The sequence below is a fragment of the Hypanus sabinus genome, chromosome 31, assembly GCF_030144855.1.
Source record: "Hypanus sabinus isolate sHypSab1 chromosome 31, sHypSab1.hap1, whole genome shotgun sequence".
In the NCBI taxonomy this organism is placed as follows: Eukaryota; Metazoa; Chordata; class Chondrichthyes; order Myliobatiformes; family Dasyatidae; genus Hypanus; species Hypanus sabinus.
In genome coordinates, this window is record NC_082736.1 from 802,157 (window position 1) to 824,928 (window position 22,772).

The 22,772-nt window shown below is 48.2% G+C and overlaps 1 protein-coding gene across 1 annotated transcript in view; it reads right to left on the minus strand.

Annotated features, from left to right (window-relative positions):
- Positions 1–881: 881 nt before the first annotated feature.
- The window catches only part of nxf1b (nuclear RNA export factor 1b), a 100,440-nt gene continuing 78,549 nt past the window's right edge, over positions 882–22,772 (minus strand). Inside the window, exons 16-21 of the mRNA XM_059954912.1 lie at positions 21,006–21,121; positions 16,996–17,038; positions 16,808–16,880; positions 16,268–16,450; positions 2,929–2,989; positions 882–1,189 (exon numbers count right to left, since the gene is read on the minus strand). Coding sequence (XP_059810895.1) covers positions 1,145–1,189; positions 2,929–2,989; positions 16,268–16,450; positions 16,808–16,880; positions 16,996–17,038; positions 21,006–21,121 — 521 coding nt within the window. The 3' untranslated portion in view covers positions 882–1,144. The remainder of the gene's footprint in view (positions 1,190–2,928; positions 2,990–16,267; positions 16,451–16,807; positions 16,881–16,995; positions 17,039–21,005; positions 21,122–22,772) is intronic.

A 22,772-nucleotide genomic window follows, 5' to 3' on the forward strand; every position in this document is an offset into this window, starting at 1 on the left:
TAGCTTGCTTTTAAAATGCTTACATTGACGGAATTAACGGGGAACAAAAAACATAGCTTTTGAGGCAATATTGCGTATTAAAAATCAATTCAGCTTGAAGTTCCAGCCAGTGGGCCCAGCAGCTTGCCACACTGAAGTGTGGGCTCCGATCTTGACCTTCCACTACAAACCTCGTCAAATATATACCCGCCATAAAAACGGCAATTAATGCAGATATACCCCCCCCAAAATACTGAGATCAAACAGACAGATTCCAGCTTTGGTGTAAAACCCCTCAGTGAACACCCTTCCTACTAATATGCTATGCCTTTTATTTCATTTAAATGGAGTAATGTTGGGGCTGGGTTAAAAAATAAGTAAATATGGATTGTTTTTGAAAACTATAACCCAACTTGGAGGTCGCAGTCATCTATTACTTTACGTGAGCACAAGTTATACAACAGCTGAAGGAAGCTTGGCGGTTTGACCAGCAGCAGGTTAAGAGGTCGTGCTGTTTTTAAATAAGGTGACAATCCTGCTCTTTCTTTTGAGCCCGGCTCTGAGGAACTTCAGTTAAAGCACCCAGGGCAGTCTGGTCTCGGAGACGAGTGCTTGGCGGATTTTGCAGCTGGAAACTGATTGGGGGAGGAAAGCTGCCATGGATTCAGGGCCAGAGCTCGCTATTCAGCCTGAACCTTGTGCCCAGGGAGTAGCAGATGAACAACGGATCACCCGTCACCTCCAGGGGGAACTAACTCGCCTTGCAACTCTTCAAAAGAGCTGACGACGGGAACAATGTTAACTGAAAACTTGCCACCTTGCTTTTTCCTTCTCTCTCCTATGAACCCCCCCCCCCCACCCGGCCTCCCTCCTCCCCCCACCCCACCACCTCCCAGTCCCCACCCATCCTTCAATCCATAAAAAACACTTGAAAACACTGGTACCACGAAGACCTTACACAACTCAAAAATACACTGAACTTTAACGTTCTTAAGGCTAGACTGTAATATACTAGAAAAATAACAAGTCTGAGTGGCAATGTACTTCACATTATACTTATTGAATTAGTTTACGAGTAGGCTGTGGGTCTGAACAAGAAAATCAAGGGTCCTGGCTTTATCTCTGAACCCTCAGACCTGACACGTAGTGTAACACTCTTTTCTCTTCATAGCTGCTTCAGAAACGCTATTTCGGGGATTTTTCCTTCGGCCTGGAAAAGAACACAGTTAAAAGCAGAAGAGAGGTTTACTGAATAAACTAGAGAGAGATGCCTCAAAGGTGACAATGCTCGGGAAAATTAAAAGCCATTCCACGTTCTGTTGGTGCCACTCTGAGGCAGAGGCTTGCCAGGGGGTGACCATCGAGCGTGGGCACAGAGGTGTGATTAAGTGAAAAGACTGCCAGTAGCAACGTGGCTGATCTGCCTCAGGTCTTGTATTCTCCGAGGCAGCCCTCAACTGGCCAATCTTTCAAACTTTTAAATGCCCCCCCCCCCCCCCCACAGAGTGATTCATCTCTGCGAATGTGCAGCCTACAGAATCCCAGATACTCACCACCCGCCCGTGAGATATTCCCACACCCCTCAGTTTTAAAACAACTCTCCCTTAATTGGATACTCTCCCACTGGTGGCATCTACCCTGTCTTGTCTCTCAAAGTATCAATAAGATCACCTCTAGTTTTAAACTCCAAACGCCAGTCACCCAGAGTGACGATAAGACGCACAGATTTAGGCCATTTTGCCCATTGAGTCTGCTCTGCCAATCTATCATGGCTGATATATGATCCCTCTCAAACCCGTTCTCTCTAGAAATTCCTCCTCATCTCTGCTCTAAAAGGATGTCCCTCTATTCTGAGGCTGTGTCCTCTGGTCCTAGACTCCCCCACTATAAGAAACATCCTCTCCACATCCACTCTATCTGTGTCCTCTGGTCATAGACTCCCCCACTATAGGAAACATCCTCTCCTCATCCACTCTATCTGTGTCCTCTGGTCCTAGACTCCCCCACTATAGGAAACATCCTCTCCACATCCACTCTATCAGTGTCCTCTAGTGCTAGACTCCCCCACTATGGGAAAAATCCTCTCCACATCCACTCTATCAGTGTCCTCTAGTGCTAGACTCCCCCACTATGGGAAACATCCTCTCCACATCCACTCTATCAGTGTCCTCTAGTGCTAGACTCCCCCACTATAGGAAACATCCTCTCCACATCCACTCTATCTGTGTCCTCTGGTCCTAGACTCCCCCACTATGGGAAACATCCTCTCCTCATCCACTCTATCTGTGTCCTCTGATCCGAGACTCCCCCACTATAGGGAACATCCTCTCCTCATCCACTCTATCTGTGTCCTCTGGTCCTAGACTCCCCCACTATAGGAACCATCCTCTCCACATCCACTCTATCTGTGTCCTCTGGTCCTAGACTCCCCCACTATAGGAACCATCCTCTCCACTTCCACTCGATCTCAGCCTTTCAACATTCAGTAGGTCTCAGTAAGGTACCTCCCCCCCACCCCCCATTCTTCTAAACTCCAATGAGTCCAGGCCCAGAGCCAACTGCTCCTCATACGTTAACCCTTTCGTTTCCAGGATCACTCTTGTGAACCTCTTCTGGACCCCTTTCCATGCCAGCTCGTCATTTCTTGGATCAGGGCCCCAAAAGTTCTCACAATCCTCCAAGTGCAGTCTGGCCCACACCTTATAAAGCCTCAGCATCACATCCTTGGTTTCGTATTCTAGGCCCCTCCACATGAAAGAGAAGTGGCCACTTCCCAGGGCTGGATTGTAACCGGGCCATGAGAAACAGCTCACCCACAGGAGAGGGAATTACCCTTGCACACTCGCACACCAAACAGATGAATTCGACGGAGCAGCTGGGTTTTACCTGAAGCAGCGGACTTTTGCAGGTAATTTTGGTTTCCATTTCTGGACCCTTTAATCAACTAACCTTGAGCTGTGTGAAGATGTGTGCTGCCTGATTGAAGTCCCACTCATTGTCCTGCAGACATCTGCAACACCAGAGAAACAATGAAGAGATTTCCGTGAGGAAGAGTTGGTTAAACAGTTTGCGGTGACATAGTGGCTGGTGGTTATTACACAGCCAGCATCCCTGGTTTAATATTATAAGGACAACCTTGTTACAGGCTGTGACACCAACTATTTGCAAATTTACTAACCATACCTTGCAGCTTCTCATTCAAAGCCTCTACAGAAATCAACAAGTACAGCACCAGCACCACCGATCACAGAGCTCAAGTCCAAGAAACCTCCAACCATCACCCTCTGCTTCCAGTTATGAACTTCGTCTCGGCCCAAAGTGCCGACCGCCATGAATGCTGCCTGACCCCCCAGGTTCCTGCAGTATTTTGTGTGTGTTCCTATGGCAGAATCTCGCGTGCTCATGAATGCAGCCCCGATAACGGATCTCAGGCCGAGTCGCTGACTCTTTGCTTGGTCCTCTCCAGAGATGCTGCCTGACCTGCAGAGATCCTCCAGCATTCTGAAACAAGGTCACTTCTAGCTGTGACCACTGAACTGGAAAGCAGCACGGACCAGTCACTGTGCCTCACGTCCACTCACCCATTCTGCCCCAAATCCTTTGCTACTCCTGGCTAGCAGAAATCTACATTCACAAGTTTCAACTGTGAGGTAACGTTACCTGGGTCACCTTATACTAGCCGCACACACCATTAGACCTAACAGCAGAATTAGGCCATTCGGCCCATCGAGTCTGATCTGCCATTCCTTTGTGACAGATTTATAGTCCATCTCAACTCCATTGTCCTGTCTTTTCCCTGTAAGCATTGATACCCTCACTAATCAAGAAACTATCAACCTTCACTTTAAATTTATCCAATGATTTGGTATCCACAGCTGTCTGTGGCAATGAATTCCACAGATTCACCACCCTCTGGTCCTAGACTCCCCCACCATAGGAAACATCCTCTCCACATCCACTCTATCTGTGTCCCCTGGTCCTAGACTCCCCCACTATAGGAAACATCCTCTCCACATCCACTCTATCTGTGTCCCCTGATCCTAGACTCCCCCACTATAGGAAACATCCTCTCCACATCCACTCTATCTGTGTCCTCTGGTCCTAGACTCCCCCACTATAGGAAACATCCTCTCCACATCCACTCTATCTGTGTCCTCTGGTCCTAGACTCCCCCACTATAGGAAACATCCTCTCCACATCCACTCTATCTGTGTCCTCTGGTCCCAGACTCCCCCACTACAGGAAACATCCTCTCCACATCCACTCTATCTGTGTCCTCTGGTCCCAGACTCCCCCACTATAGGAAACATCCTCTCCACATCCACTCTATCTGTGTCCTCTGGTCCGAGACTCCCCCACTATAGGAAACATCCTCTCCACATCCACTCTATCTGTGTCCTCTGGTCCTAGACTCCCCCACTATAGGAAACATCCTCTCCACATCCACTCTCCCTGTGTCCTCTGGACCTAGACTTCCCCACTATAGGAAACATCCTCTCCACATCCACTCTATCTGTGTCCTCTGGACCTAGACTCCCCCACTATAGGAAACATCCTCTCCACATCCACTCTATCAGTGTCCTCTGGACCTAGACTCCCCCACTATAGGAAACATCCTCTCCACATCCACTCTATCTGTGTCCTCTGGACCTAGTCTCCCCCTCTACAGGAAACATCCTCTCCACATCCACTCTATGTCCTCTGGTCCTAGACTCCCCCTCTATAGGAAACATCCTCTCCGCATCCACTCTGTCTGTGTCCTCTAGTCCTAGACTCCCACACTATAGGAAACATCCTCTCCACATCCACTCTATCTGTGCCCTCTGGTCCTAGACTCCCCCAGTATAGGAAACATCCTCTCCACATCCACTCTATCTGTGTCCTCTGGTCCTAGACTCCCCCACTATAGGAAACATCCTCTCCACGTCCACTCTATCTGTGCCCTCTGGTCCTAGACTCCCCCACTATAGGAAACATCCTCTCCACATCCACTCTGTCTCTGTCCTCTGGTCCTAGACTCCCCCACTATAGGGAACATCCTCTCCACATCCACTCTATCTGTGTCCTCTGGTCCTGGACTCCCCACTATAGGAAACATCCTCTCCACATCCACTCTATCAGTGTCCTCTGGTCCTAGACTCCCCCACTATAGGAAACATCCTCTCCACATCCACTCTATCTGTGTCCTCTGGTCCTAGACTCACCCACTACAGGAAACATCCTCTCCACATCCACTCTATCTGTGCCCTCTGGTCCTAGACTCCCCACTATAGGAAACATCCTCTCCACATCCACTCTATCTGTGTCCTCGGGTCCTAGACTCCCCCAGTATGGGAAACATCCTCTCCACATCCACTCTATCTGTGTCCTCTGGTCCTAGACTCCCCCAGTATAGGAAACATCCTCTCCACATCCACTCTATCTGTGTCCTCTGGTCCTAGACTCCCCCACTATAGGAAACATCCTCTCCACGTCCACTCTATCTGTGCCCTCTGGTCCTAGACTCCCCCACTATAGGAAACATCCTCTCCACATCCACTCTGTCTCTGTCCTCTGGTCCTAGACTCCCCCACTATAGGGAACATCCTCTCCACATCCACTCTATCTGTGTCCTCTGGTCCTGGACTCCCCACTATAGGAAACATCCTCTCCACATCCACTCTATCAGTGTCCTCTGGTCCTAGACTCCCCCACTATAGGAAACATCCTCTCCACATCCACTCTATCTGTGTCCTCTGGTCCTAGACTCACCCACTACAGGAAACATCCTCTCCACATCCACTCTATCTGTGCCCTCTGGTCCTAGACTCCCCACTATAGGAAACATCCTCTCCACATCCACTCTATCTGTGTCCTCGGGTCCTAGACTCCCCCAGTATGGGAAACATCCTCTCCACATCCACTCTATCTGTGTCCTCTGGTCCTAGACTCCCCCACTATAGGAAACATCCTCTCCACGTCCACTCTATCTGTGTCCTCTGGTCCTAGACTCCCCCACTATAGGAAACATCCTCTCCACATCCACTCTATCTGTGTCCTTCAACATGCAGTAGGTTTCAATGAGATCCCCTCTCCTCCTCCTAAATTCCCGTGAGTGCAGGTCCAGAGACACCAAACACTCCCATGCATTCCTGGGATCATTTTCTTGAAACATATCTTGATCCACTCTAACGTCAGGGGTGTGGAACTGCTCATGATACTCCCAGTGTGCTCAGACCAATGCCCTACACAGAAGAAACACAGGAAATAATGTAGTGCTTGAAATCCAGAACACACACTTGATTGGTAGCATTGCTACTCTCACATGATGTTGCACCAATATTTTAAGCTAAAATCTTAATCTAACCCGTTCCTCCCACATAACCCTCCATTTTCCTACAGTTCATGTGTCTGTCTAAAGGCCTCTCAAATGTCCCTTTTATGTCCGACAATCCATCACCCCGTAAAATAAAACTTACCCCGACATCCCGCTATACTTTCCTCCACTCACCTTGAGTTATGCCCCTTTGTATTAACCTTTTCTGCCCTGGGGAAAAGTCTCTAGCTGTCTACTTGATCTGTGCCTTTTGTCCTGTTGTACACCTCTATCAAGTCACCTCTCAGCCAGAGCTAGAAATCGGAGGCTTAGCTCACTCAACCATCCTCGTAAGACACCCTCTCTAATCCAGGCAGCATCCTGGTGAATCTCCTCTGCACACTCTCTAATCCAGACAGCATCCTGGTGAATCTCCTCTGCACCCTCTCTAATCCAGGCAGCATCCTGGTGAATCTCCTCTGCACCCTCTCTAATCCAGGCAGCATCCTGGTGAATCTCCTCTGCACCCTCTCTAAACCAGGCAGCATCCTGGTGAATCTCCTCTGCACCCTCTCTAATCCAGGCAGCATCCTGGTGAATCTCCTCTGCACCCTCTCTAATCCAGGCAGCATCCTGGTAAATCTCCTCTGCACCCTCTCTAATCCAGACAGCATCCTGGTAAATCTCCTCTGCACCCTCTCTAATCCAGACAGCATCCTGGTAAATCTCCTCTGCACCCTCTCTAATCCAGGCAGCATCCTGGTAAATCTCCTCTGCACCCTCTCTAATCCAGACAGCATCCTGGTGAATCTCCTCTGCACCCTCTCTAATCCAGGCAGCATCCTGGTAAATCTCCTCTGCACCCTCTCTAATCCAGGCAGCATCCTGGTAAATCTCCTCTGCACCCTCTCTAATCCAGGCAGCATCCTGGTGAATCTCCTCTGCAGCATCTCTAATCCAGGCAGCATCCTGGTGAATCTCCTCTGCACCCTCTCTAATCCAGGCAGCATCCTGGTGAATCTCCTCTGCACCCTCTCTAATCCAGGCAGCATCCTGGTGAATCTCCTCTGCACCCTCTCTAATCCAGGCAGCATCCTGGTGAATCTCCTCTGCATCCTCTCTAAAGCTTCCACATCTTTCCTACAATGAGGTGACCAGAACTGAACATAATATTCCAATTCTTATTGTGATTTTAGTGTATTTTTTATGTAATATTCCAACTTAATATTATAACCTAACAGATTAACTGTGCTCTTTGGAATAGTACCTCAAAATATCCGTGTTTGTCTGACCAACATGTTATTGTGTTTGTTACATTGGAGGGCCATTCTGTCGAAGTGGAAGGACTCGTCGGCTCCCACTCTGTCACAATGGTTCTCTCAAGTGATGTTCTGTCTTAGTTTGGAGAAAATTAGAAGTCGAACCTTCGAACCTATGTTTGATTTTGAGAAAAGATGGGGTTCATTTGCTCGCTACTATCATTTGAGTTAATTGATAGGTTTTCTCTACGATCTAATTGTAAATTTTGGTATAAATTTTTTGCTGGCTGTTTGATGTTTTGTCTGACGCACGGCTCCGGGGTTGAACACCTCATGGGCTTTTTTTCTCACTTTTTTTCTTGCTTTAGTAGGGGTTTTTTTCTCGACTTCTCTTTTTTTGTCTCAGCGTTTTTTCAATCCCTAATATTGCTTTTTTTCCACTTTGAGACATTTTTAGTGTTATCTGCTTCGATGTACTCTTGTATTTGGATAATAGTAATAAAAAGGTTTGAAAAGAAGAAAAGATAATATTCCAAGTGGTCTAACCAGGGTTTTCTAGAGCTGCAACATTACCTCACGGCTCTTGAACTCAATCCCTTGACTAACGAAGACCAGCACCCCATACGCCTTTGTCCATTGAGGGATCTACAGACATGAACCCCAAGATCCCCCTGTTCCTCCACACTGCCATTAACCCTGGGTTCTGCCTTCGAATTTGAGAGAAATGATTCTTAAGGAGTCCATTTAGAATGTGCTGACACAGAAAGAACGTGCAAAGCAACTTGCAGGGCAACGTATAAACCAATTTGCAAAATCAGGATGAAACAATAGCTTGCTGATTAAAGAAGCGATACGGGTAACGGGAAGACATGCTTAACGGTTGAACAATAACGGTGTTAATGCGCTGAGGCTGATAAGTGGGCCAAAGGGGTAATCATATTTGTAATTTTGTAATGAGATTAAAGAAGAATGTAGGGTATAAAAAACTGTGCAAAGTGTAATTCGGCACTCAATCTAGCAGGAGCTGGTTGGGTCCGACTCTGCAGACTCGAAAAATAAAGTTTACCGTTCTGCAAATTGCTGAGACTCAGTGTGTTTCTGACAACGTGGGGGCTCGTCCGGGATCCACACTCCGGCCGCGGTGGACACGAGGAAGGACATCGGAGACGGTGCACCCCGCCGAGTTTGGCGGTCCCTGACTCCTTGCTCGTCGCTCCAGCGCGGCTTGAGCGAGTGATATCCGGACAGCGCAGAGCGGTAAACGGGGAGAAGGGGACAGTACCTGGTACTGGAAGTCCCCAGGACGCACCGGGTAAGTGCCTACTATTATAGTAGAAAGGTGCGGGAATAAGTAAGGACGGAGAAGACCGGGATCGCTACCCGGGGGTCCTCCTGATTAAGTAAGAGCGGAATAAGATGGGAGGGGGTGGCTCTAAAAAGAAAGAGTAAACGGAGAGACCGGGACCATACCCGGGGGTTCCTCCTGATAGCCCCCTCGGTAGAATGTTTGAGAATTGGGGATGTGGAAGACTAAAAGGGAAACAAAAGAAAAAAATGATACAGTACTGTTTAATTTGGTCGAAACAGCCGATAGAAAAACCTGCGGTCTGGTGGCCGCGGCTTGGGTCTGAGGAGGATTGGGTACGACAAGCCTTAAACATTTACGTTAATTCAAAACCAAATGTAAAACCGGAAGAAATTGCTTATGCTTTTTGTTGGGCTCCCTGGCCAGGAGTAACAACAAAGAGTTTTAAATTGGGCATTAAAGGGGAGCGGAAGTGGGACCCACTCGATCATTTACCCCCTCCCTATGTCCAGCCTTCTGCGCCCCTTGCGGGAGCAGAGGGAGAACGTGAAGAAAGTGAAAAAAAAAACAGAAGAAGTAGACCCGGAGAGGGAAGAGAGGGATGTTAGGGACAAAGCAAAAGCAAGGATCGAAACAAGGAGTGTGACAGGAGCAGATAAGAAAAAGAAAGACGAATTAAAAAAGGAAGAGGTACAGCTGTGTCCCCTTCGAGAGGTTCCAATGGGAGGAGAACGGGGAGGAACAGGATTTGTAAACGTCCCTCTGACAAGTACCGAAGTACGAGGATTTAAGAAAGATATGAAAACTTTATTAGAAGATCCAATGGGACTGGCAGAACAGTTGGATCAATTCTTAGGACCTAATGTTTACACTTGGGAAGAAATGCATGCGATTATGGGAACGCTATTTTCTGCACAAGAGAGGCAAATGATACGACAAGCTGCAATATCAATTTGGGGAAGGGAACAGCCGAATGAGTTACCGGGGGACCGGAAATTTCCAGTAAACGACCCACAGTGGGACAAACAAGCAGAAGAGAGAAGACGGCAATATCCCATTGCCATGGAAGGGAGGAGGGGATTACAACCTGTAATTGAGACATTAGTATCAGATGGACTCCTGGAAGAATGTATGTCACCCTTTAATACCCCCATCCTACCGGTCCGAAAGCCCGACGGCACGTATCGAATGGTTCAAGATCTGAGAGGCTTAAATGCGGTAGTCCAAACACGATACCCGGTAGTGCCTAACCCCTATACATTAATGAGCAAAATACCTCCTGAACATGAATGGTTCAGTGTGATAGATCTAAAAGATGCCTTTTGGAGTTGCCCGTTGGAGGAAGGTAGCCGAGATATGTTCGCATTTGAATGGGAAAATCCCTTCACTGGGCGGAAGAAGCAACTCCGGTGGACCGTCTTGCCCCAAGGGTTCACGGAGTCCCCAAACCTATTCGAACAGGTACTGGAGCAAGTATTGGCTGGATTCCATTGTACCGAAAAGAACCAACTATTACAGTATGTCGATGACCTACTACTATCGGGACCAGCAGAGGAGGTAGTGCGAGACGATACTATAAGACTCCTGAATTACCTAGGAGAAAAAGGATTGCGGGTGTCCAAGAAGAAACTGCAATTTGTCGAGAAGGAAATAACATATCTCGGACACAGAGTCAGTAAAGGGCACCGCCAAATAACCCCAGAAAGAATAGCGGGAATAACTAAAATACCGCTTCCCAGGACAAAGAAGGAAATAAGACAATTTCTGGGCTTAGTGGGCTATTGCCGGATTTGGATAGAGAATTATACCCCCCTGGTGAAGTTTATGTACGACAAATTGGCAAAGGAAGACCGGGGAATAATCAGCTGGACCGAAGAAGAAGAACAGCAGTTCAGGAAAATAAAAGGGCAACTAATTCGGGCCCCGGTATTAACACTGCCAGCACTGGAAAAGCCCTTTCAGCTGTATGCAACAAACAATGAAGGAACTGCGTTAGGAGTACTAACCCAAGAAAAAGGAGGAAAGCGGCAACCTGTGGCCTTTTTATCAAAAATGTTAGACCCGGTATCCCGGGGATGGCCGACGTGCATACAAGCCGTAGCGGCAGCAGCCGTACTAGTAGAGGAAGCACGGAAATTAACCTTTGGGGGAAGAATGACGGTGTATACCCCGCACTCCGTTAGCACCCTCTTAGCCCAAAAAGCTCAGCGGTGGTTGACGGACTCTCGCATACTGAAATACGAAACCATTCTGATGGTCGGGGATGATGTAAGCTTTGAAAGGAACAATAGTTGTAACCCGGCACAGTTCTTATACGGGGAATCAACAGGGGAGCCCGACAAACATCAGAAGGCGAGTGGAAGACCCCGGCGGACGGCAAGTACTGAATAAGGAAGTAACTCGTCATATACTGCAACAACTACACCAACAAAGCCATTGGGGAGTGCAAGCTATGTGCGACACTATCCTAAGGGACTATGTTTGTAAAGGGATATTCACACTAGCTCAACAGGAGGTGTGGGGCTGTTACACCTGCCAAAAGGTAAACAAGAAAATGATGCGTGCCACCCATAAGGGGGGACAAACACTAGCCGTCCGACCGTTCCATCGGATCCAAATAGACTTTACGGAACTACCACAAGTTCAGAGATGGAAGTACCTGTTAGTAATTGTGGATCACTTCACTCGGTGGGTGGAAGCATTCCCAACCACTAAAGCGGACGCCCCTACAGTGGCACGGATCCTATTAGAAAATATAGTCCCGAGATATGGAATAATGGGGTCTATTGATTCAGATAGGGGAACACACTTTGCCTCAAAAACACACCAGCTAATCTGTGACGCCTTAGGAATCCAGTGGAAGCTGCACACCCCCTGGCACCCTCAGAGCTCAGAAAGAGTTGAGAGGATGAACAGCACTTTGAAGACGCAATTGACAAAACTGATGATGGAAACCAAGCTACCCTGGACCAAGTGTCTACCCCTGGCCCTACTAAGAATCCGCACGGCTCCTCGAAAAGATATAGGAGTATCCCCTTATGAAATGTTGTTTGGCCTTCCATATTGGAACAAGGTGGAGGGCTATCCTTCCCTGCAAGGGGGAGATGTCTTTGTAAGGGACTATTTACAGGCACTGTCTCGTTCTTTTGCAGAATTGCGCAGGAAGGGGTTACTCGCACAAACCCCACCTCTGGACTTCGCACTCCACCGAACTCAGCCCGGTGACTGGGTCCTGATTAAGACTTGGAAGCCAGAGAAGTTACAGCCGCAGTGGGAAGGCCCATTCCAGGTGCTACTGACCACCGAAGCCGCAGTAAGGACAAAAGAAAAAGGGTGGACCCACGCCGCGAGAATCAAGGGACCCGTAAAGCCCGAAGAAGGTGCAGAATGGACTTGCGTCCAGGGAGAAGACCCGATGGTGCTAAAGCTCAAAAGACGGACAGAATGAACTTTGGGACTGTAATGTATATACTGCTATTGTTGAGAAGCGCTGAAGGGGGATGTGATAAGTGCAGGACGACGGTAAGGGTGGGCATGACGGTTTTTCCAGGGTCCTTTGTATCACACTCGCATGTAAACGAGAAATGTTATGACTACAACAAAAAGGAGGAGTATGTGGAAAGTTTAATCTAACCAACTGCTGCTTAAAGATAGATGACAACGGAAAGGTGGTTCAAAAAAATATCAGATAAAATAAGGAAACTGGCCCACGTGCCGGTACAGACCTTGAAGCCGCTGGGGTATTGGGACTGGCTGGACGGATGGTTGAAAGGAGGCTGGTGGCGAACCGCTTTAGGGGTTATAGGAGGGGGATTGATGGTCCTCCTTCTGCTACCATGTCTGATCCCCTGCTTGCGGGAGCTAGTAGCTCGGGTGGCAAGACAAGTCATGCAACCAGGGGCCCCGGCTGATCCTGTTCAGGTACTCCTACAAAGGGAAATAGAGCTAGAGGAAGAAGCCTATGTAAACCCGTGGCAAAAGCCCAACTGATAGCACATTCTAAAAAGAAAAAGGGTGGATTGAGAGAAATGATTCTTAAGGAGTCCATTTAGAATGTGCTGACACAGAAAGAACGTGCAAAGCAACTTGCAGGGCAACGTATAAACCAATTTGCAAAATCAGGATGAAACAATAGCTTGCTGATTAAAGAAGCGATACGGGTAACGGGAAGACATGCTTAACGGTTGAACAATAACGGTGTTAATGCGCTGAGGCTGATAAGTGGGCCAAAGGGGTAATCATATTTGTAATTTTGTAATGAGATTAAAGAAGAATGTAGGGTATAAAAAACTGTGCAAAGTGTAATTCGGCACTCAATCTAGCAGGAGCTGGTTGGGTCCGACTCTGCAGACTCGAAAAATAAAGTTTACCGTTCTGCAAATTGCTGAGACTCATTTACCGTTCTGCAAATTGCTGAGACTCAGTGTGTTTCTGACAGAATTCAACCTTCCAAAATGAATAACTTTGCATTTTCCAGAGTTTCCCTGGCCTCACTGGACTTTGCTTCCGACATTCTGCTCTCCAGTCCTCTCGGGGTTCACACACCTCCCCGCCTGGAAGTGCTACCTCAGTCCTCAGGCAGATTCGGCAACTGGGCATGAGGCGGATGCCTGACCTGCCACGACTGAACTTCAGCAGCACAAGAGGCACAAGTGTGGGCAAACACAAAGCCTCCCGTCTATCAGCTGCCAGGACAGCCGGGAGGTGCGATCATTCAGCTTGGTGCTGATTCTGAATTCAGATTTCAAAGGGCTCATTGTGGTGAAAAGGTCTGACCTGGCAACCTGTAAATTATTAGACACATCAAGCAGTTTCAAAGTGTACTCTGCTTCGATGGAGCTCACTCACAGATAAGCAGAGCTCCATTGCTTTCCAACAGCCTCATGATTGGTCTCATTCCTTTACCTTTTGCCAATACCTCGCAGGCTGCGCTTATGTAGATCGAGGCCTGGCTTGTGAAATCTTTCAGCCCAATACACAAAAAATACACTAAAATCACAATAAGAAATTGATATATTAATGTAATTCAGCAGTGGGGCAGTGAGGTAGTGTTCACCTTGGATGGCGGAGGGGAGGCTCCGGTGCCTCCCACCCCCCGAACGTGACGAGGGAGCCGGGGTGGGGGGGGGGGGGGGTCTGATTGATGGACACCACCTCTTTGAGACATTGCCTCGGTGTTGGGCAGGCTGAGTTTCAACCCCTGCAGATCTTGCCCCAGCCTAGCACTAGCTGTCTGAGGACCCTGCTGCCGCCAGGGGTGGAAGAGGGAAAGAGGTCGACGGCCAGGAGCCTGACACAGATTCATTTGCTGATCACATGCTCAGTTTGCGCTAACAGCCAAGGGTAGCCCACAAGTGTCGACACACGTTCTAGCGCCAACTAACATGTCCACAGTGCTAGGCAGAACAAAAGCAAAGCAACCCGAGTATCGAGTTCTCCTCCCCCTCCACTTTGGCCTACCACCTCTCCGTCTCCCACGGTCCACTCTCCGACTCCTTCCCCTCCAGCCCACCTGGCTTCACCCATCTCCTTCCCCACCCCACCTTTTTTCAATCCTGACGTCTTCTTCAGCGCTGATGAAGGATCTCAGCCCAAAACGTCGCTGCTTACTCTTTTCCATCATCGCTGCCTGACTTGCTGGCTCCCTCCGGTGTTTTGTGTGTGTTAAGTAACAAAACAAGCCCTTTGCTGCCACACACACGGACAGTCCTGCAAGCCCAGGACAGTCTCTGGCCAAACGGCTGCAACGTACAGTTGACCTTTGGTATTGAACAGCCAAAGGCAGGACCCTGGATACAGGCCTCGAACTTCCCAGCACTTCAATTCCAGTTCAGCTTTATAGCAGCCACAGTTTCTTTTGTTTCCATCAACTCGTCTGGTTACTGTCTAACAGGCATGGAGCCTCAGGAAATGGTGGATAATCACACCTTCAGAGCATTACAGTACAGAAACAGCCCCTTTGGCCCATCTAGTCCATGTCAAACTGCTATTCTGCCTCGTCCCATTGACCAGTCCAGAGCCCTCCCATCCAAACTCACATGCACCACTTGCTGGCAGCTCGTTCCACACTCTCACCACCCTCTGAGTGAAGAAGCACCCCCCTGTGTTTCCCTGAAACATTTCACCTTTCACCCTTAACCCATGACCTCTAGTTGCCATCCCACCCAACCTCGGTGGAAAAAGCTAGTTTGCATTTACCCTATCTGTACCCCTCATATCAAATCTCCTCTCAATCATTCCCGGGAATAAAGTCCTAACCCTTCCCTATAACTCGTCCTCAAATCCTGGGAATGAATTATTCCCAGCCTCTGCTCTCCACAGTCCTGAGTCCAGGAACACTACAGCTCAGAAACAGGCCCTTTGGCCAAACTCATCTCTCACGAAATACTGATCCCATCGACTTACAATGACCAATTAACCCAGCCGGTACATCTCTGGAGAGTGAGAGGGAACTGGGAAACACAAGCACTCCTTACAGAACAGTGCCAGCATCGCACGCTGAACTCCCCGAGCCGCTTTCGTGTCACGGTACCTTGGCACTCGTTGTAAGAGATGTTTAGGCACATGAATTTGAGGAGATTGGAAGGATATGGACAAGGGATTAGTTTAGTAAGCCATATGTTTATTAATTTAATTGGTTCAGGACAACACGGTGGGTGGAAGGGGCCTCTCCTGTGCTGTACTGTTTTCAATGACCTCACTGACAGACTGGGACAAGACTGTAAGTGTTGTGCTAGCCGTATCGGACACTGGATAAGCAGGAAGGTGCAGTCATTCCATTTCCTGATTCAGTAAAGTGCATTGACAGTAGCTAATGGTGCAATTTACACCTCTGCCCCAGGGATTATCTCAGTAGTTACCACAACTGGACGTGCAAATGACAGTGTTGGGGAGAGTGATAACTGGAGCCTGGAGTTAACAGCCCTCACCACAACAAATTTGCAAACTCTGAGATACCGATCAGTCATTGTGTAGGTGGGTCTGTCACATACACTAAATTATGACACGAAAGAGAGCACTATGTGTGCTCCAGTGGGGCCATTTTCCCCTCTTTTGAAACATGACCCTGCTTCTGAGAAAAAGAGGGCAGAGCTGCCATTGACGAGTTGGTTAGCAGGGAATATACAATAAAATGAATTGGCATTAGGAGATGTGCTGCAAAGGAAGCGTGCGCCCGATGTCTGTGTTCAAAACAGACTGTCTGGGCTGAGGGTGGAAGGAAGGTTCCAGACCACAACTGTGTGCGTTGGTCTGTGAAACGGAACGGGGATGAGAACTCCCCTGACAAACCACACACCAGTAACCTTACCAACTGTCACATTGTTCAAAGGTTTACAGTCAAAGTTGATGAAAAATAGTCACAAATGGTTCAAAAGAAAAACAGCAGCTCTTACAAGTTTTTATAAAATGGAGGGCAGTAGCACTCACTTCTGTGACCACTCTATGTTCATGCCCGACTGCAGAGAGAAAGCCTGCAGCATTTCCTGCTGTGAGGCGGTGAGGGTGGGCACCGGACTGCTCGACGGTGTGGGCGCTGGTGTCACAAAGGCCTTGCGGATCTCTTCAGTCGTCGCGTTCCTGATGAAGAGCTGGTCGTTGACGATGCACAGCCTGAGGAAAGAAAGAGGACTGAGTGCCCACAGTCCAAAGGTGCCACAGGTTCTGCTGGGATTCATCGGGCCGGCGGGTGGGGGGCAGCAAGGCTCAAAGGGCCAGAAGGGTCTTGTCCACACTGTATGGCTAAATAATAAATCATTGTAATGAAATTGTAAAAATATAATCAGCGTCTATAGGTGACACGATAATGTTTCGTTACCTTGCTGAGTGTCTTTACTTCTGTCATGCAAGTTCCGACATGGCCCGCGCTCACTAACCAAGGAGGTGACTGCTTGTGATAACTCGACCACTAGAACCATGCACTGGCGTGGGGCTTGGGGGGGAGAGACAAAGGCGCCTTTGCAAACTTACCCTGCATTCCCAGCAGGCACAGCGATAAACACCCTCGAGAAGGCCCTCACTGATTCCCTGCATTTGCTATCGACTGTGGATAAATCAAAGATTTTTAAATTTCTTTTAAAAAAGAAGTCGGCTTACAACCATAAGAACTTGTACAAAAGTTGTCACCGAGTCAAATTAAAGTTATCGCGTTTACGTACCTTCTTTGAAAACTCCGTGTATGGTGAAACAGAGCAGTGTGTTCTGAAACGGAAAGGCAAGGTCACCAATTTGCATGGAAAATTATATGCTTCAAGGCTTAGTCAAGTCAAGTGGCCTTTCATTGTCACTTCGACCACGAACCGCTGTACAGTACACAGTAAAAAAGAAACAATGTTCCTGCAGGACCGTTAGGCAGGAATTAAGAGCCCCAAGGGCAGTAGTGGAGGCAGTCGTTCTCACAACATTGGCAGAGAAGATTCGATGGTCAAATGGCCATATTCTGCTCCTATATCTTATCTGGATGAACAGCAGAATTGCCACACCAGAGAATTCCCCGAAGCAGGAGCTGGTTGCTACATGAACACCAGTGCAGTTACGGTGAACCGCGGATCTGCTTCGGTCAGTAGGACTGCTTCCTGAGCAGGTACACTGTGGGTTTAAGCCTCACTCCAGACACAGGCATAAAACCACAATCTTCTGCATGGAATAGATGGGCAGAAGGGCCTGTTCCTTTGCTGTACTTTTCCATGCTGGAAATTCAGGAGGATTCATCTGTCACCTGCCAGCTTGTACTCCTTCCCCTTCTCCATTCCACCCCCAGCTTCTTCCTACTTCCTTTCCAGTCCTGACGAAGGGCCTCAGCCCGAAACATCGACTTTTATTCTCCTGCCTAGATGCTGCCTGAACTGCCGAGTTCCTCCAGCACAGCTGAAGGTTCTGCAGGTGCCAGGTGAAAGCCAGGGCCTTATCTGTCCTTTAGCTGAAGGAGATCCTCACCTGCCTACTCTGAATTTTTACTCCTTGACCAGATAGATATTTGATCTCCATTGCTCTGTTATTTAGTGGAATGAGTGCAAATCAGCTCATATTCTCAGCAGCCCACTACACTAACTCTGAAAAATACCTCGCTGGCTATGAATAACACACACAAAATGCTGGTGGAACACAGCAGGCCGGACAGCATCTACAGGGAGAAGCACTGTCGACGTTTCGGGCCGAAACCCTTCGTCAGGACTAACTGAAAGGAAAGATAGTAAGAGATTTTCAAATGCTGCCTGGCCTGCTGTGTTGTTGTTGTTTGAATTTCCTCGTATTTGCTCGCTAGCTATGAAATGTTTTTTTGTTTCTGTCAGATATACAGACAATGGGCACTTTATTAGATACCCCTCTACACCTGCTCGTTAATGCAGATATCTAAACAACCAATCACGCGGCAGCAACTCAATGCATACGAGCATGCAGACACGGTCAAGAGGTTCAGTTGTTGTTCAGACCAAACATCAGAACGGGGAAGAAATGTGAGAGTGACTTTGACGGTGGAATGATTGTCGGTGCCAGACGGGGTGGTCTGAGTATCTCAGAAACTGCTGATCTCCTGGGATTTTCACACACAACCGTCTCTAGAGTTCACAGAGAATGGTGTGAGAAACAGAAACCATCCAGTGAGGGGCAGTTCAGTGGGTGAAAACACCTCGTTAATGAGAGAGGTCAGGGGAGAATGGCCAGACTGGTTCACGCTGACAGTGACTCGGATAACCACACATTACAACAGTGCTGTGCAGAGGAGCATCTCTGAATACACAACACGTCAAACCCTTTAGTGGATGGGCCACAGCAGCAGAAGACCACACTGTACCTAACAGTGGCCGAGTGTAAATGAGAAGTTATTCCTTCCCATATGGGAGCAGGTGTGGGCCATGTCTGATCTTGAACAATAGTCCCCCAGTAGAGGAACACAGTACAGTGGGGAATCTCTGGATAAAGATGGACTGCTCAACATGCAACAGATTGCGAGCTAGTTCTGATCAAAAACGGGTTTTTTTGGGTGGAAGCTGGTGATGCGGGGCATACACAGACCAGCTGCGGGAAGTTGTAAACTCCAGCAGCTCCATCAGCACTGAGGACACCTTCAAAAGGCACTGCCTCAAAGACACGCCATTAGCACACATATAGCAAGGGTGCCTTGTCGATGCGGAGTGCTGTGGGACAGGGGGCAGAGGAGGAGAACCGGGGGGGGGGGTGCAAACACACCCAGCCCTGAGACACCAGGCAAATTCCAAATAATGTGTTTATTGATCATTACAGAATGTCTCTCTGGTGCTTCCCGCTCCCTCCCCTCTTCCTTCCCCTTTTCCCAACCGTGATTCCCCTCTCCCTGCCCCCTTCCCACTCTCAGTCCACAATAGAGACCCAGATCCGAATCAGGTTTATCATCACTCACACACGTCAGGAAATTTGATTTTTTTTGTGGCAGTACAGTGCGATACATAAAATGACTACAGTACTGTGCAGAACTAGCGATATACATATGTCTCTAAGACTTTTGCACTGTTCTGTATGTTTAGTGTTTTTAAGTATTACGGTATATTGCTGCTGCATAACAACAAATTTCAAGACATATGCGGGTGATTTTAAACCTGACTAATTCTCAGAGAACAACCAGAGCACACAAGAGGCATGGAGAGAGCTGACAACTGGTTTGCAAACTGAGCCAGGTAGCTCTGATTAATGCATCATCATCACAAATTTCTCCAACAAAACAACATAATCTGGCCCCTGTCATCAGTTAAAAGGCCAGAGTACACAAACAGACAGCGAGAGATAAAAGAAGCACGTAAAGATAAGGCAGGGCTGAGAGTGAGGATACAAGGATAAGCAAGGCACAGTGTACAGTTATTAAGTCATAGTCAACAACAGCACTGAGACAGGGCAAACCGTTTCAATTGCCTACTTCCACTGATCCACACCTGGACCATAGCCCTCCATACCCCTACCATCCACATACCCATCCAAACTTTCCTGAAACGTTGAAATTGAGCTCACATGCACCACTTAGGCAGGCAACTCTCTCCACACTCTCACCACAGAGTGAAAAAGTTTCCTCTCAGGCTCCCCTTAAACATTTCACCTTTCACCCTTAACCCTGGTTGGAGATCCACCCAAAAGCCTGCTTCCATTTACCCTGAATACCGCATACCACTCTTGTAAACCTTTTTGTAAACCTCTATCAAATCTCCTCTCAATTTTCTACACTCCAAGGAATAGAGTCCTAGCCTATTCAATCTTTCCGTATAACTTGGGCCCACCACTCCCGGAACATCACCTCTTTTCTCTAATACAGAGAATACAAATTTTCTCTGTATCTTTTCAACTTTATTCACACCTTTCCTGTAGGTAGGTGACCAAAATTGCACACAATACTCCAAATCAGGCCTCACTAACGTCTTCCATAACATCCCAGCAAGCAGCCGCCGAGCCCAGAGTCAGGAATTCTGCAGTGATGTTTTAAAAGTGGCCGCTCACTACCATCTGGTCAGGGGCAACGGGAATACAAAAACGCTGAGAGAAACAGAAAATGCTGAAAAGACTCAGCATCAGAAACAGGGACGAAAATATTAACCGTTTCCCTTCCCACCGATGTACCTGACCCTTTTCTCCCCCAATTGCAGCAGTATTTTTCATTCAGTGACAGGCCGCTTCTCTGTGTGAAGAATTGACTTTAAAGCGGGGGAGACCGGGTCAAAACCTGACATCAAACACAGTTCCTTCCAGCGGTGACTCCTTGGCCTTTCAGATTCCAGCTGTTTAGCATCAGCAGTCATTTTCAATCTCGTCTGCTGCCGGAAACGATGGCGAAGGAAGCTTCCTTGCCAGGTAGCACATTACAAAAGCAGACTGTACTTTTCAACGGGGCCAATGATTCAGGCCTGAAATTTGCTAACACACAATATCCATTCTGAAAACCGCATTTCAAATGAGCATCTCACAGGAAATCTTGCAGAACCACTTCCTTTCGCTCCCCCCAACTTGGTAGGTAGTCAGAATCTGGATAACTCTGCTGAACAACAGGAATTCTCCGGATGGTGGACCAAGTGTTGGAACACAAGATGTTTGCGGTGAGCACAGACAGGATGTGGGACGGGGCAGCTAAGCAGTACAGCTGCTGAGCGTTGGTTCACTGTGAACGGTGAAACATTGTACAGAAAATCGAACCAAGTGCTTCACCTACCGTCTGTGCGCTGACGTCCACAACGAAGGACGCTATGTCATGTTGCGTCTTCGGCAGCTCGTTGAGAAAAGCAACCACGTTTAGTCTGGTGTGCTTCAGTAACCTCGCTCGGAGTGCTGGGAGCAAAGCGAAAAAACAAATCCATTAAAAACAGGCCAGCTCACGGTTTTCCTTACAGGAAGGGGAGAAATGTACATACACAAAACGACGTGAGAGGATGGCTTAGCAGTGGAGCAGACAGCAATCAGCCGGGGCTCGATTGCCCCGCTGCCTGTGACCATGTGGGTCTCCTCCCTCACATCCGGGTTAGAGTCAATCGTGGCCGTGCTATACTGGCCTGGAAGCGTGGCAATGTTCCCCAGCACAATCCACACTGAATTAATTTGACACAAATGATGCATTTCTTTGTATCTTTCAACATACGTGTGACAAATAAACTTTAAAATCATGTGAAAACAGCTTTCCACTGTACCTCGGTACATCCAACAATCATAAACTGACAGTGGGATAAGGGTCTGTCTGTGCTCGCTGGATTTACTATATCTCTTACTATCTCTCCTTTCAGTCAGTCCTGACGAAGGGTCTCGGCCCGAAACGTCGACAGTGCTTCTCCCTGTAGATGTTGCCTGGCCTGCTGTGTTCCACCAGCATTTTGTGTGTTAGTGGAATAAGGGTCTGTCTGTGCTCTCCGGAGTTTAGAAAAATGTCAAGGGGTTGGGGAGGTTATCATTGAAACCCATCGAATATTGAAAGGCTGAGATAGAGTGGATGTGGAGAGGATGCTTCCTATAGTGGGGAGTCTAGGACCAGAGGACACAGATAGAGTGGATGTGGAGAGGATGTTTCCTGTAGTGGGGGAGTCTAGGACCAGAGGACACAGATAGAGTGGATGTGGAGAGGATGCTTCCTATAGTGGGGAGTCTAGGACCAGAGGACACAGATAGAGTGGATGTGGAGAGTATGTTTCCTATAGTGGGGAAGTCTAGGACCAGAGGACACTGATAGAGTGGATGTGGAGAGGATGTTTCCTATAGTGGGGGAGTCTGGGACCAGAGGACACAGATAGAGTGGATGTGGAGAGGATGTTTCCTATATTGGGGGAGTCTAGGACCAGAGGACAGAGACAGAGTGGATGTGGAGAGGATGTTTCCTATAGTGGGGGAGTCTAGGACCAGAGGGCACAGATAGAGTGGACGTGGAGAGGATGTTTCCTATAGTGGGGGAGTCTAGGACCAGAGGACACAGATAGAGTGGATGTGGAGAGGATGTTTCCTATACTGGGGGAGTCTAGGACCAGAGGGCACAGATAGAGTGGATGTGGAGAGGATGTTTCCTATAGTGGGGGAGTCTAGGACCAGAGGACACAGACAGAGTGGATGTGGAGAGGATGTTTCCTATCGTGGGTGAGTCTAGGAACTGAGGGCACAGATAGAGTGGATGTAGAGAGGATGTTTCCTATAGTGGGGGAGTCTAAGACCAGAGGACACAGATAAGAGTGGGTGTGGGAAGGATGTTTTTTATATTGGGGGAGTCTGGGACCAGAGGGCACAGTCTCAGAATAGAGATGAAGAGGAATTCCTTTAGCCAGAGGGTGGTGAACCTGTGGAATTGATTGCCACAAACAGCTGAAGCCATCATTGGGTGTATTTAAAGTGGATGTTGATTAGTAAGGTGATAAAGATTATGGGAACAAGACAGGGGAATGGGGACGAGAGGGACAGGATGGAATGGCAGAGCAGACTCGAAGTTCCAAACGGCCCAATTCGC